At 52.8% G+C, this 15,903-nt stretch overlaps 2 protein-coding genes across 2 annotated transcripts in view; both read right to left on the reverse strand.

Moving 5' to 3' along the window:
- Positions 1-1,909: 1,909 nt before the first annotated feature.
- Positions 1,910-10,065, reverse strand: C8H7orf61 (chromosome 8 C7orf61 homolog). The gene is made up of 3 exons (XM_023197202.3): positions 9,449-10,065; positions 8,847-9,170; positions 1,910-2,282 (listed from the first exon to the last, which is right to left on the reverse strand). Exons 1-3 carry the CDS (start codon positions 9,509-9,511, stop codon positions 2,049-2,051), a joined length of 621 nt encoding a protein of 206 aa, XP_023052970.1. The 5' UTR covers positions 9,512-10,065; the 3' UTR covers positions 1,910-2,048.
- Positions 10,066-12,038: 1,973 nt separating this feature from the next.
- TSC22D4 (TSC22 domain family member 4) overlaps positions 12,039-15,903 on the reverse strand; it is a 12,964-nt gene continuing 9,099 nt past the window's right edge. The window contains exons 4-5 of the mRNA XM_023197201.1: positions 13,069-13,117; positions 12,039-12,687 (exon numbers count right to left, since the gene is read on the reverse strand). Coding sequence (XP_023052969.1) covers positions 12,478-12,687; positions 13,069-13,117 — 259 coding nt within the window. The 3' untranslated portion in view covers positions 12,039-12,477. The remainder of the gene's footprint in view (positions 12,688-13,068; positions 13,118-15,903) is intronic.

Raw genomic sequence — 15,903 nt, forward strand, 5'->3', positions numbered from 1 at the left:
CCGAGATCATACCACTGCACTCCAGCCTTGGCAACAGAGTGAAACTCCATCTCAAAAAAACACAAAAAAGACTGTTATTAAGAGGCAGCTTCCTTCTGCCCACCTCTTTCCTTCCTCTCCCACAAGTCTGCCTGTCCCTGCTCAGCCAAGCCCAGACAGGGCTCCAGATCCAGGGAAGGAGAGAGCTATGGGATGTGCCTTGGTTGCTGGCTGAACCCACCTTCTTTAATTTCCCTCCCACTTGCAAAAGCTGAAGAAGCCAAAGAAAAACGAGAGCAGTAATCCTTTCCACAAGCCCACACCATCAAGCCTGGATGAGCTCCTGGGCCTGTAGCTACTTGCAAGGCTATTTTACCAGTGACCCTCAGAGGCCCATCTTCGTCCTACTCTCCCCTCCCCTCCTCTCACTGAAACCTCAGGTCCCCAGCAATGAGGAGCTCATCTCTAAAGACTCAGAGGGGCTGATCCTGGAATGTTAGACAGCTAGGTACTACTCCAAACCTCAGGACCCATTAAATCTCAGGGCTTCCTGGGACTCAGATCCTGCACCAACACCATTCACCTCCAGAAGGGTTCCTGGCACATAATGGAGACTTGATGAATAATCGGCGATTGAAAGCTCCAGACATGAGCTGCCCTTTATTAGTCTGTTTTGAGGCCCCGCCTGAAAACCTGAAAGCAGGCTTTGACTTTAGGCTTCTCTCAGGACTGATTCCCAGTGAAGTCACTTAACTCATGTGTTGAACACCTACCATGTAACATGTGCAGAATGAAAGCTACACGACCTTTCTTTTTTCCTTCTTTTTTTTTCTGAAATGGAGTCTCACTCTGTTGCCCAGGCTGGAGTGCAGTGGTGCAATCTCGCCTCACTGCAACCTCTGCCTCCTAGGTTTAAGTGATTCTCCTGTCTCAGCCTCCCAAGTAGCTGCGAATATAGGCACATGCCACCAGACCCAGCAAATTTTTTGTATTTTTAGTAGAAACGGGATTTCACCATGTGAAAAAGATGTTTTAAGAGATAGAGTCTTGCTATGTTGCCCAGGCTGGTCTCAAACTCCTGAGCTCGAGCTCCCACCTCAGTCTCCCAAAGTGCTGGGATTATAGGCATGAGTCGCTGTGCCCGGCCTTGCTGTTGCTTTTGTGAAACAACCCTGCTTTTTCCTGGGGAGCCACCTCTGCACCTTCATGTGGCCTGGCTACTCCGAGAGGGGACCTGAGGCTTCCGGGTCTCCTTTCTTGTTGTCTCCCTCACCCTCCAACCTCCCTCCAAATTGCCACAGCCTCCCTCCAGGTCATTATTCCCACAGTGCCAGGCCAAACCCCTCACCCAGCTCCTAGGCTGCGGCCTTCACCCGGCCCTGCCAAGAGCATGGTCCCTGTAGATCCCCCTAGAGGTGTATTTTCAGCCCTTGGTGAGGCGCGGGCAGCGGGGCTGGAGTGCCTTCACAGCGGGTGGATGCATCTCCCACAGCACGCATGTGCGTCTGAAGACACACAACCCTCCACAGCCAAGCCCATGGCAAAGCCTTACAGCGCCAGAGAGGCAGGGCGGTGGGCTACCCCTGGGAGCTGGCAGTTTCCAGCAAGGCCTCCTTCGCTGAGCCTTGGATAAGCCCCGTAATCCACCCTAAATACCTTTCTTGTAGGACTGCTAAGGACAGCAGCTGGCGGGAGTGGGTCCTCGGTGAATGGCAGCTGTTACTGTCCTTATAAAGAAAGGTGGAGTTACAAATGGGCATTTAGGCCCCTAGAAGGGGGTGGGACCCAGAGCAGAAACCTGCTGACCACTGTGCTTCCTCCCAGATAGACCCACAGGTGACCCCCACTGGGATTTAGGCCTTAGGAGTCTCTCCCTGACCCACCCAAACTCCTCTCATCCCCTCCTGCCATCCACAAACACACTCTACACTGACTCAGAACTATCTGGTATTTATTTCCCAATATTTTGATAATTTTTTTTACAAATGGAATACATGGAATGAAGGGGCTTATATGGGACCCCAGGTAAGAGTAAGGTTGGGACTCTCTGAGGGTCTGGGGTTCCCCCCCTAGAGGGGACTTTGGGCATCCAGTTTCAGGGACTGAGCCGGGTTGGGTCGAGGGGCAGCATGGCATCTGATGTGGTGCCGTCTGTGCCTCTCCTGCCTGCGGGACAGCTGGCGCAGCTGTTTGCAAACAGCCCACAGCACCAGGTATACCTCCCACAGCATCTCAGCCTCTGGCGTCTTCAAAGGTGACTGAGTCCTCACTTGGGAGCTGACTGAGGCAGAACTCACTGATGACTGTAAGAGAAAGAGAAGATGTACACATGTAAATAGGTGGGTCTAGGGAGAAACTGCTGTTAGAATGACTCATAGATAAACAGCAAAGGGCTCCCTGATTCCACCTCTCCCATCAGGCCAGCTCAGACATTACTTCCTCCAGGAAGCCTTCTCAGATTGCATTAGACGTTTGTCAACTCTATCTTTTTTTTTTTTTTTTTTAATGAGACGCGGTCTTGCTATGCCACCCAGGCTGGTCTCGAACTCCTGGGCTCAAGCGATCTTCCTGCCTTGGCTTTCCAAAGTGTTGGGATTACAGGCATGAGCCATCACACCTGGCCCATCATTTCTATTCTTTTTGTTTTTTGAGATGGAGTCTTGCTCTGTCACCCAGGCTGGAGTACAGGGGCATGATCTCAGCTCACTGCATCCTCCACCTCCTGGGTTTAAACGATTCTCCTGCCTCAGCCTCCCGAGTAGCTGGGATTACAGATGCCCACCACCACGCCCAGCTAATTTTTGTATTTTCAGTAGAGACAGGGTTTCACCATGTTGGCCAGGTTGGTCTCGAACTTCTGACCTCAAGTGATCAGCCCGCCTCGGCTTCCCAAAGTGCTGGGATTACAAGTGTGAGCCACCACACCTGGTCTTTTTTTTTTTTTTTCTTTTTTTGAGACAAGGTCTCACTCTGTCACCCAGGCTGGAGTGCAGTGGCATAATCTCAGCTCACTGCAACCTCCACCTCCCAAACTCAAGTGATGCTCCCACCTCAGCCTCCTGAGTAGCTGGGACTACAGTTGTGCACCACCATGCCCGGCTAACTTTTATATATATATATTATATATACACACACACACACATACACACACATATACACACATATATATATTTTGTAGATATATATATAGTAGAGATATACATATATATACATAGTGGAGATATATATATATATATATATATATTTTTTTTTTTTTTTTGTAGAGATGGGGTTTTGCCCAGGCTGATCTTGAATTCCTGAGCTCAAGTGATCCACTTGCCTCAGCCTCCCAAAATGCTGAGATTACAGGTGTGAGTCACCACGCTCGGCCTAAACTGTTTTTTTGTTTTGTTTTGAGATCATCGTAGACTGACTGACATGCAATTGGAAGAAATCACAGAGATCCCATGCACCCTTTACCGAGTTCCCCTCAACAGGTAAATATTGCAAAACTATACTATGATACAGTCAGGATATTGACATTGATCCAATCTACTGATCTTACGTAAATTTCCCTAGTTTTACTTGTACTCACTGGTGCGTGTGTCTGTGTGTATGTGTAATTTTACCAAGTTTTATCCAGTGTGCAGGTTCATGTATCCGACTACCACAGTCAAGGTACAGAACATTTCCATCAGACAGGAGAAAGCAAAAAACGAAAACAAAACAAAAAAAGATACAGAACATCTGCATCATCCCAAGGGTCCTTCATGTTATCCTTTTATAACTACACTTTTCTCCCCTTCTCTCTGCGGCCCCTGGCAACCACTGAGCCACTAATATGTTTGCCATTTCTAGACTTTTGTTATTTCAAGAGTGGTAGATAATATAAACGGAATCATTCAGTATATAACCTTTTAGGATTGGTTATTTCCACTCAGTATAATTTCCTTGAGGCCGGGCACGGTGGCTCGTGCCTGTAATCCCAGAACTTTGGGAGGCCAAGGTGGGTGGATCACCTGAGGTCAGGAATTTGAGACCAGCCTGGCTAACATGGTGAAACCCCATCTCTACTAAAAATACAAAAAATTAGCTGGGTGTGGTGGCCAGGCGCCTGTAGTCCCATCTACTCGGGAGGCTGAGGCAGGAGAATTGCTTGAACCTGGGAGGCGGAGGTTGCAGTGAGCTGAGGTCATGCCACTGCATTCCAGCCTGAGCTACAAGAGTGAAACTCCGTCTCAAAACAAACAAAAGAATTTCCCTCGAGATTCACACCCACATTACCACATGTATCAAGAGTTTGTCTTTTCTATCTTTTTTTTTTTTTTTTTTACAGGGTGAGATGGAGTCTCCCTCTGTCGCCCAGGCTGGAGTGCAGTGGCACAATCTCAGCTCACTGCAAACTTCACCTCCTGGGTTCACGCCATTCTCCTGCCTCAGCCTCCCGAGTAGCTGGGACTACAGGCACCTGCCACCATGCCTGGCCAATTTTTTTTGCATTTTTTTTAGTAGAGACGAGGTTTCACCCTGTTAGTCAGGATGGTCTCAATCTCCTGACCTCGTGATCCACCCGCCTTGGCCTCCCAAAGTGCTGGGATTACAGGTGTGAGCCACCACACCCGGCTTTTTTTTTTTTTTTTAAGACAGAGTTTCACTTTTGTTGCCCAGGCTAGAGTGCAGTGGCATGATCTCAGCTCACTGCAACCTCCGCCTCCCAGGTTCAAGCAATTTTCCTGCATCAGCCTCCTGAGTAGCTGGGATTACAGGCACCCACCGCCATGCCCAGCTAATTTTTTTGTATTTTTAGTAGATACAGGGTTTCACCATGTTGGCCAGGCTGGTCTTGAACTCCCAACGTCAGGTGATATGCCTGCCTCGGCCTCCCAAAGTGCTGGGATTACAGGCATGAGTCACCACGCCCGGCCCTGTCCTTTCTATCTTTTTAGAATTTTATTTATTTGTGTGTTTGTTTTGTTTGTTTGCAGATATGGGGGTCTCACTATGTTGTCTAGCCTGGCCTCGAACCCCTGGGCTCAAGCGATGCTTCCGCCTGGTTTTTCAAAGTGCTAGGATCACAGGTGTGTCACTGCCCCTGGCCAGTCTGTCCCTTCTTATTGCTGAGTAGTATTCTGGGGTTTGAAGATATCACAGTTTAACCATTCACCCACTGAAGGACATGGGTTGATTTTGGCTATTACAAATCAAGCTGCTATGAATGTCCACATTTAGATTTGTTTGTTTGTTTGTTTGTTTGTTTGAGACAGAGTCTCCCTCTGTCACCCAGGCTGGAGTGCAGTAGCGCGATCTCGGCTCACTGCAAGCTCCGCCTCCCGGGCTCGGCTCACTGCAAGCTCCGCCTCCCGGGTTCACGCCATTCTCCTGCCTCAGCCTCCCGAGTAGCTGGGACTACAGGCGCCCGCCACTGTGCCCTGCTAATTTTTTGTATTTTTAGTAGAGATGGGGTTTCACTATGTTAGCCAGGATGGTCTCGATCTCCTGACCTCATGATCCGCCCGCCTCGGCCTCCCGAAGTGTTGGGATTACAGGCATGAACCACTGTGCCCGGCCTCACATTTAGATTTTTCGTGTGAACATAAGATTTTATTTATCTGGGATAAATGCCCAAGAGTACAACTGTTGGGTCATATGAAAACTGCATGGCTAGTTTTATAAGAAATAACCATTCTTGGCTAGCCACTGTGGCTCACGCCTATAATCCCAGTACTTGGGAGTCCGAGGCAGGAGGATCACCTGAAGTCAAGAGTTCAAGACCAGCCGGTCCAATATGGTGAAACTCTGTCTCTACTAAAAATACAAAAATTAGTCAGATATGGTGGTGGGTGCCTGTAATCCCAGCTACTCGGGAGGCTGAGGCAGGAGAATTGCTTGAACCTGGCAGGCGGAGGTTGCAGTGAGCGAGATCATGCCACTGTACTCCAGCCTGTGTGACAGAGTGAGACTTCAACATAAAAAAAAGAGAGAGAGCTAGAAATGACCATCCTCTTTTCCAGAGTGGCTGTGCTATCTTTTTTCCTTTTTCTTTTCTTTTTTTTTTTTTTGAGACAGCATCTCAGTCTGTCAGCAGGGTTGGAGTGCAGTGGCAAGAATATAGCTCACTGCAGAATTAACCTCCCAGCGATCCTCCCACCTTAGCCTCCCAAGTAGTTGGGACTACAGGCATGCATCAAGCCTGGCTAATTTTTTTACTTTTGTAGAGATGGGGTCTCCCTATGTTGCCCAGGCTGGGCTAAACAAGCTTACAATCCTACTCACATGAGTGCAGGTGAGCTTTCAAACTCAACATTTGGTCATGTCACTCCTCTGCTCAAGTGTCTTCAAGGGCTCCCATTGCTCTAAGGGTCCAATCCACAGCTCACAACTTGGCAACCCTGCCTTCTACCAGCTGACTTTTGACTTCAGGATCGTTTCACTCCAACCCACACACCTTGGGCCAGCTCTGCACACATCTGCTATTCTTTTTTGTTTGTTTGAGACAGACTCTCACTCTATTGCCCAGGCTGGAGTGCAGTGGCACAATCTCGGGTCATTGCAACCACTGTTTCCCGGGATCAAGCAATTCTCCTGACTCAGCCTCCCAAGTATCTGGGATTACAGGGGTGCACCACCACACCCCGCTGATTTTTGTTTTTGTTTTTGTTTTTAGTAGAGACAGGGTTTCACCATGTTGGCCAGGCTGGTCCTGACCTCAGGTGATCCACCTGCCTCAGCCTCTCAAAGTGCTGGGATTACAGGTGTGAGCCACTGCACCCAGACTTTTTTTTTTTTCCTGAGACAGAATCTTGCTCTGTCACCCAGGTTGGAGTGTGTGGCATGATCTCGGCTCACTACAACCTCCGCTTCCCAGGCTCTAGCAATCCTCCCACTTCAGCCTCCCGAATAGCTGGGACTACAGCTGTGAGCCACCGATTCCTGGCTTATTTTTGTATTTTTTATAGAGATAGGGTTTTACCATGTTGCCCAGGCTGGTCTCAAATTCCTGAGCTCAAATGATCCTCCTGCCTTGGCCTCCCAAAGTGTTGGGATTACATGCATGACCCACTGTGCCTGGCCACACATCTGCTATTCTTACTCCCTGGACACCCCTCCCACTCCCTCCACCTTCCCCTAACAACCCTTTCAAGCCAAGCTAACACCTTCAGGCCTCAGCTTTACCCTCACTTCTCTTAAGAAGGTCTTGCCTGGCTGGGTGCAGTGGCTAACGCCTGTAATCCTGGCACTTTGGGAGGCCGAGGCAGGCAGATCACAAGGTCAGGAGATCGAGACCATCCTGGCTAACACGGTGAAAACCCATCTCTACTAAAAATACAAAAAAAAAAAAATTAGCCAGGTGTGGTGGTGGGCACCTGTAGTCCCAGCAACTCGGGAGGCTGAGGCAGGAGAATGGCATGAACCTGGGAGGCAGAACTTGCAGTGAGCCAAGATCGCACCCCTGCACTCCAGCCTGGGTGACAGACTCCGTCTCAAAGAAAAAAAAAAAAAGGCCTTGCCTGACTACAGGTCTGGATAACATGCCTCTCTCCTGGGATCCTACAGCCCGCTTGACAATGTCACACTCAACAATGTGTGGATACTGAACTAGCAATGCCTATGATCTCATCTGTAGCCCCGCAAGTCTGCAAATCTTGTTCAGTGTTGTATCTTCAGTACCTGGCATTTGCTGGACGCACAGGAAATAGTTTTTATTTTTATTTTTATTTTTGAGATGGAGTCTCGCTCTGTTGCCCAGGCTGGAGTGCAGTGGCGCTATCTCAGCTCATTGCAAGCTCCACCTCCTGGGTTCACGCCATTCTCCTGCTTCAGCCTCCCAAGTAGCTGGGACTACAGACGCCCGCCACCTCACCTGGCTATTTTTTTTTTTTTTTTTTTTTGAGACGGAGTCTTGTTCTGTCACCCAGGCTGGAGTGCAGTAGCGCAATCTCTGCTCGCTGTCAGCTCCGCCTCCCGGGTTCACGCCATTTTCCTACCTCAGCCTCCTGAGTAGCTGGGACTACAGGCGCCCGCCACCACGCCCGGCTAATTTTTTGTATGTTTAGTAGAGATGGGGTTTCACCGTGTTAGCCAGGATGGTCTCGATCTCCTGACCCCGTGATCCGCCCGCCTAGGCCTCCCAAAGTGCTGGGATTACAGGTGTGAGCCCCCGCGCCCGGCCTGGCTAATTTTTTTTTTATTTTTAGTAGAGACGGTGTTTCACCATGTTAGCCAGGATGGTCTTGATCTCCTGACCTCGTGATCCATCCGCCTCAGCCTCCCAAAGTGCTGGCATTACAGGCATGAGCCACTGAGCCCAGCCGGAAATATATGTGTGTGTATATATATATATAAAGAAAAAATTTGCCGGGCATGATGGCTCATGCCTGTAATCCCAGCATTTTGTGAGGCTGAGACAGATGGACCACTTGAGGCCAGGTGTTCGAGACCAGCTTGGCCTTGTGGTGAAACCCTTGTCTCTACTAAAAATGCAAAAACTAGCCGGGCATGGGAGTGCATGCCTGTAATCCCAGATACTCAGGAGGCTGAGCCAGGAGAATCACTTCAACCCGGGAGGTGGAGGTTGCAGTGAGCTGAGATTGCGCCACTGCACTCCAGCCTGGGTGACAGAGTGAGACTCTGTCTCAGGATAAAAAAAAAAAAAGAAAGAAAGAAAAAGAAAAAGATGTTTTAAGAGACAGGGTCTTGCTGTGTCGCCCAGGCTGGTCTCAAATTCCTGAGCTCAAGTGATCCTCCCGTCTCAGCCTCCCCAAATGCTGGGATTACGGGCATGAGTCACTGCACCAGGCCAGGAAACAATTGTTGAACAAGTAATCGGAGGGAGGGGTGAGTCACTCAGGGCTGGGGAAAGAGGGAGGGGGTGTTGGGACGGTGCTGACCTTCCAGCTGCACATCTGCCAGCCGCTCTGCAGGGCAGAGACCATGAGCGTAGAGACAGACTTGACGGCTGTCCTCGGCAGCTGCAGCAGGGATCGGCCCTGTTGGCCCAGCTCCACCTTGGTCCCCTCTGTAGTCTTGGCCAACACGCAGGGATCTGCCAGCTTGGGGGACTCAGCCAACTTGGGTTTAGCCTCTTTCGGGGGCTCGATCAACCTCAAAGTCTCAGCCACCTGGAGAGTCTTCTCCATCTTCTTCAATGAGTGTTTCTTGGAGCCAGGGTGTTCTGAGATGGTTGGTTTAATTTTCTGCCTCCAGAAGAAAACCTGAGAACCAAGACACAGAGAGGAGAGACAGGAGAGAGGGGCAGGGCAGAGACAATACCATCCACAGAAAAGAAGGCACAAAAGGGATGCATCAGTGAGTTTCCTGGCCTCTATCCCTTCTCCTCCAGCCCCTCCCCAGCTGTCCTTTCCTTCCTCCCCACTCCATCTTGTTTGGCCACAGGAGGCCAGGAAGGCAGGGATCCCATGCAGTAAGGGGCTGCTGTGACCATGCCCTCAGGCCAGAGCATCATGAGGACAGAGTGGTCTCAGAAACTCACCCAGGAAATAATCCTTTGCCAAGCCTGTCTAACCCATCGGAAGAACTTCATGACCACAACCATCTCTCTTGACAGGACAAACACGGAGGAAAGAGCAGAGCCAGCATTTGGTACAGTGGAGGTGGCAGGTGGAGGACGGGGTGGGCTGTGGGCCAGTGACCACCTCTTGAGGGGTCTCCTGGGAGCTTCAAGCAGAGCAGTAAAGAAAGAAGTAGGAAATCCTGGGGGAAAGCCCCTCCTGCCAATGAATCCCAGACCTTTTCTCCCCTCCCTGGAACAGGGAGAGGAGTTGAAGTAGGTGAGAACCTACAATGAGGGAGAGTTCTAGACCATTGTGAGGCTGCCTGGCCCCGACCCCAACCCCCGAGGCCCTGCCTGGACCCACAGAGTCCATCTCTTCCACCCTGGCTCTTCTTCGCTCAGATCCAGGGAAAATAAACTAAGGAGTAACAAACTAATAGGCCCTGTCCCTGCATCATGTCATGCAGTCCCTTCACAGCAGCCTTTCAAGGTAGGTATTGTTGTTAGTGCCACTTCACCAAAGAGGGATCTGAAATTCAGGAAAGCTAAAGGGGGCCGGGCATGGTGGCTCGTGCCTGTAATCCCAGTGTTTTGGGAGGCTGAGGCAGCAGGATCACTTGAGGCCAGGAGTTCAAGACCAGCCTGAGCAACATAGTGAGACCCCCCCCCACCCCCACAACTCACTATGTTTAAATTTTTCAAAAAAAATTTTTAAATCGGTCAGGAGTGGTGGTGTGTGCCTGAAGTCCCAGCTACTCAGGAGGCTGAGGCAGGAAGATTGCTTGAGCCCAGGAGGTGGAGGCTGCAGTGAGCCATGATTGTGCCACTGCACTCCAGCCTGGGCAACAGAATGAGACCCTGTCTCAAAAAAAAAAAAAAAAAAAAGAAGTAAGAAGGGAGAGAAGGATGGAGGAAGGAAGAGAGAGAGAGACAGAGAGAGGAGAGAAAGAAAGAAAAGAAAAGACAAAGAAAAGAAAGAGAAAGAGGAAGGAAGAAAGAAAAGAAGGAAAGAAAGAAAGACAAGAAAGACAAGAAGGAAGGAAGGAGGGAAGGAAGGAAGGAAGGAAGGAAGGAAGGAAGGAAGGAAGGACAAAACTTAAGGGGACCAGGTGTGGTAGCTCACACCTGTAATCCCAGAACTTTGGGATGCCAAGGTGGGAGGATTACTTGAAGTCAGCAGCTTGAGATCAGCCTGGGCAATATAGTGAGATGGTCTCTACCAAAAAATGTAGACCGGGCACAGTGTCTCATGCCTGTAATCCCAGCACTTTGGGAGGCTGAGGTAGGTGGATTACTTGAGTTCAGGAGTTTGAGACCAGCCTGGCCAACATGGTGAAACCCTGTCTCTACTAAAAATACAAAAAAAAAAAAAAAAAAAAAAAAAATTAGCCGGGAGGGGTGGTGCACACATGTAGTTCCAGCTACTCAGGAGGCTGAGGCATGGAAATCGCTTGAACCTGGGAAATCTCAACCTGGGAGGTGGAGATTGCAGTGAGCTGAGATCTCACCACTGCACTCCAGCCTGGGTGACAAGAGCGAAAGTCTGTCTCTAGCTGGGCATAGTGCCACAAGCCTGTAGTCCCAGCTACTTAGGAGGCTGAAGTGGGAGGATCACTTGAGCCCAGGAGTGGAAGACAACAGTGATCTATAATAACACCACTGCACTCCAGCCTGGGCAACATAGCAAGGCCCCATCTCTACAAAAATAAAGACAATATAGCTGAACGTGGTGGCACACACCTATAGTTCAGGGAGGCCAAGGCAGGAGGATCACTTGAGCCAGGGACGTGGAGGCTGCAGGGAGCTGTGTTTGTGCCGCTGCACTCCGAGCATCAGAGCAAGACCCTGTCTCAAAAAAATAAAGAAGAAACGAAAAAAAAAAAGAAAAACCAAATAAGTTGCCCAAGGTTATGAACCTAGGGAAACCTAAGGAGGTAGAGAGTCACGGACTCCAAGGCAGGTCAGCCTCCTTGGAGGCTGCTGGGACTAGGGGCCTCCTGGGGCTACAGCCACAGCTCTTGCCTCTTCCCCGCTAGATGGGGTCCTTCTCCATCACTGCTGACTCTTCCGCCTGGGACCAGAGCCCAGGCTGCCAGGGAGGGGCCATCTCACCCACAGGGCCCGTCCTCAGCTGGCCGGGGGTGGGAGCCACGGCGGCCGGCCAGGCCTGGCAAGGGCACCGTGTGCCCGGGGAGCCTGGCCCACACCCAGCCCAGAGACAAGGGGCCCATTCAGGGCCCCCTGCCCCGCCCCCAAGCAGCCACCCAGATCCAGCCCGCAGAGGGGACACACTGGGAAGCTGGGGGTGGATCTTGGGCAGCCACCAAAGACCTCATTGTTTCCTGGTCCCCCCGCCCAGCACGTGGGCAGACGCCCCCCCACCCCCAATCCTCGCCTGCCCCTTCCCAGGACCCGAACCGCTGGCTCCTTTCTCCAGTCTCTGTCTCAATCCCTCCATCTCCCACACTTTAAACCTCCCCAGTCTGCAAAAGATCTCAGGGAAGCCCCAAATGGCAGGCGCGACCCCTGAGTCTGAACACAAGCAACAAACGAGATGTCAACCTCCAAATTCAAGTTTCTTCAGAATTTTTAATTATTATTATTATTTTAATAACAACCTGAATCCCAGAACTTCCAGATACTGTCCACACTCCCTCCCCTGGGCAGAGGAGAGGATGCACCTCAAGGGAACAAGGTGGGGGTGGGGTGTCTGCCAGGGAGCCTCCAGCTCCCCCAGGCCGTCGACTGCTGGGGGTCCCATGAGGGAGGGTGGGGGTTGGTTCCCTCCCAGAGGGGGCTCCCTCTGACGCCCCGTCCTGAAGTCCTCCCTCCTCCATTAAGGCTGGGGATGATGAGGAGATGGGGCAGGGGCCGGGGGACCAGGCCGTTACTGAGCCTTGAACTCCCACCCTGGGGACACGGGGACATTAAAGCTGCATAGGAAGAGGGGGCAGGCGGCTGACAAAAGGCCGGGCAGCCCCAAAGGCACATTGTAAGGGAAGGGAGGCTCAGACGGAGGGCCCATTGGGCGCGGAGGGCCCAAGCCGTGGGACCCCCGAGGAGGGCAGCTGAGCCAGCTGCTCCGGGCTGGCCAGGGCGCGCAGCAGCCCGTTCTCCTGCTCCAGCGCAGCGTTCCGCTCTGCCAGTTCCCGGATCTGCTCCTTCAGCACCTCCACCTCTTCCCGGACCGCAAACATGAGGTGGGACTTCACCAAGTCCTGGGGGCCCCAGGACAGGCACAGTGTCAACGGAGTGGGTGCCTCATCCCCTGCCCAGTGCCTCGAGGGCCGGGATGGGAGAGAGTCCCGTGTCCAGAGGATGAGAGACAAAGCAGGGAAGGGACAGGGGAAAAGGACGAGGGACAGAGGCAGAGTCAGAGCTCAAAGACAGAGATGGGGACCAGCAGCCAGACCAGAGGCTGGGCAAAGTCAAGGGTGGAGGTGGCGGTAGGAGGGGGCAGAGGATGCCCAGGAGCCCAGCAGGGAGAGGGATGGAGGGGCTGGGAGTTGGTGTTGCCTGGTAAGGAAGAGGACAGGGCTGGGGCGGAGGGATGGCTTAAGGGGGCCGGGACCTCCTGGGACTAAGATGGCTTCTCTTACCATGGCTTGCTCGATTTTGTTGTCAATGCCAACCAGGCTTCCGGAGCCACTGGAGAGACACAGGAAGGTGAGGGGAGGAGAGGGGGAGCCTTCCCAGGTGCCGGTTTCTCGGACCACAGCCTCCCGCCCACACCCCCCTGTACCTGTGACAGTAGAGAATGAGGGAGAGGAGGGTTTTGTCCATCCCCCTGCGGGCTGAGGGCCGCTGCCCAGGGCCTCCCAGGCCCCGGTGGGGCGGGGGCCCAGATGTCCCTCGTATGGGGGACGCACCCCGGGGAGAGCAAGGGGAAGAGGCACAGCCCCTTTTTCGGGGCGGCCCTGGAGCCATCCCCACCACTCGGGTCTCATAAGATGACACCAGGGACTTGACAGAGACTCCTGGCTGGGCCATGCCCAAGGGGAAAGGGTCCTTAGACACCCCTCCAATGGAGAGGGATGCAGTGAAGGGAATGCCTGGGGGGCTCAGAGCCCCCCGGGCAGAGCGGGGTCTGGCTAGTGCCAGGCGGGCAGAGAGGAGACAGTGCCTCGGGGGTGCTGGCCTGAAAGATATATGCCACCCCCCCAAGGGCAAGGCCTGGCTGCTATTGGCTCCTTGGGGACACGGGGACCCCCCCTCCCCTCGGCTCCTCGGTGGGCGGGAATTCCCAGACACGGTCAGTGCCAGTGTCCCCTTCTCACCCTGGCACCAATCCCAGAGTGGAGGGGAGGGGGCCGGCCGAGGAAGTCAGCTGGTGGCTAGGCCAGGGGAGGGGCGTGGGGCAGAAGCCTGGGTCTGAGAGGGGAGTGAAGGGTGTGAAGGGAGAGGAAGGGGCCTGGCCCTCAGAGGCCCCTCCCCACCTCTGACCCCATCCTGTCCCCTCTGTCCCTCAAGGCCTTGGGAAAGAGGGTGGAGGTGGCTGGGGTAGGGGGCGTTCTGATGTACTCGTGGTCTTCCATAGATCATGAGTGCTCTCCCACCAAAAAACCCCACAAGGCTCACATCACGGGTGACCCCTGGGACCTGGCCAGAGGGTCCCTGACTTTCCAGAGAAGACCAAAAATGGGAAAGGTTACCATGGCAACATAAACTGAGTCCAGAGCCCTAGAAGCCGAATACAGCCTAAAGGCCAGGTGCGATGGCTCACACCTGTAATCCCAGCAGTTTGGGAGGCTGAGGTGGGTGGATCACTTGAAGTCAGGAGTTCGAGACCAGCCTGGCTAACATGGTGAAACCCCATCTCTACTGAAAATACAAAAATTAGCCAGGCATGGTGGAGGGTGCCAGTAATCCCAGCTACTCAGGAGGATGAGGCAGGAGAATTGCTTGAACCCGGGAGGTAGAGGTTGCAGTGCGCCAAGACCGTGCTACTGCACTCCAGCCTGGAAGACAGAGTGAGATCCTGTCTCAAAAAAAAAAAAAAAAAAGGGACAGGCATGGTGGCACACGCCTATAATCCCAGCACTTTGGGAGGCTGACGCAGGCGGATCTCCTGAGGTCAGAAGTTCGAGACCAGCCTGGCCAACATAGTGAAACCCTGGCTCTACTAGAAGTACAAAAAATTAGCCAGGCGTGGTGGCAGGTGCCTGTAATCCCAGCTACTCAGGAGGCTGAGGCAGGAGAATCGCCTGAACCTGGGAGGCGGAGACTGCAGTGAGCCGAGATCAGGCCACTGCACTCCAGCCGGGGCAATAAGAGCAAAACTCTGCCTTAAAAAAAAAAAAAAATACCACCTATGGGCCTGGGACCTGGGTCTGGGGTCTCAGAGGAAGCGAAGGCTCAGAGGAGAGGAAGGGAGGTGAGCTTGGAGATGGGACATTGGGAAGAAGAGCAACAGGGCTTGGAAGAGAGATGGGAGTCCGGGGAGACAGGGTCTGGCTGCAGTCTGGGAAGTGGCCACCAGAGGGCGATTCAGGCCTGGCTCAACAGCCCCCAGGGCCAGGCTCCAGGCTGGCTCCAAGACGCTGGGCTCTTGGTCCCAGAACCTGGCTCTCCCTCAAGCCCCACTCTCACGACCCAGGACCTGCACAGGCTCTTGTGCCGACCTCATCCTCCAAGGCTCCCTCTCCCACCACTCTGGCCCCAGGCTCTTACCCTGAGGCTCCGGACCTACCTACCCTTGTACCCCTGCACTCTGGCGCTGTGGTGAGATCCCCAGTCTTGCCCTCCAGCCCCCAGCTGGGCCCCGCTCGGAGCGGGGGCCTCAAGGGGCTGCAGCCCACATCCCTGGGCTCCCTTGTAAGCTCCCCCTCCTGGCTGTCAGCTCAGACTTGCTTCCCCGCAGGGGGATCAGCACTCAATTCAAGGTGACCCTTGGATGAGGTCCTGCAGCCAGGAAGGGAGCACAGGGACCTGGGAATTTTCCATCTCTCATCCAAGCTCTGGGTGCAGAACGCGCTGACAGGTAGAGCAACTAAGGAGGTGACCAGGCCTGAGTGAGCAGGATGGGGTGGGTGGGGGAAGGGAATCTGGGACTCCTGGGGCGGTGGGAGAGGAGAAGTTGAAGGCGGGGTGGTGGGTCTGCCAGCAGGAGGGTCAAAGTAATTTTCAAGCTATTTCAATCAGCAACACCTGAGTGGATATGGAGCCACCACAGAAAACCCAACACCCCCCCACCACATTACGCAGACTCACAAAGACCAAAGGGGGTGGATACATAGGGATAGAAACATGGGCCCTGCTTGGTGGAGACTCAGGGGTAAAGATGTCAAGTAAGGTGTTTGTTCTTGACAGAGATAAAGGAATAATACAACAATAAACGTTTGTTGGCCAATAGGTGACTGTCTTCTGTTTGTCTAGCGCCTGAGAGTTTCTGACAGCACTTTCCACTGGGGCTTTTTTTTTTTTTTTTTTTTTTT

Source organism: Piliocolobus tephrosceles, chromosome 8, assembly GCF_002776525.5.
Source record: "Piliocolobus tephrosceles isolate RC106 chromosome 8, ASM277652v3, whole genome shotgun sequence".
NCBI classification, from domain to species: Eukaryota; Metazoa; Chordata; class Mammalia; order Primates; family Cercopithecidae; genus Piliocolobus; species Piliocolobus tephrosceles.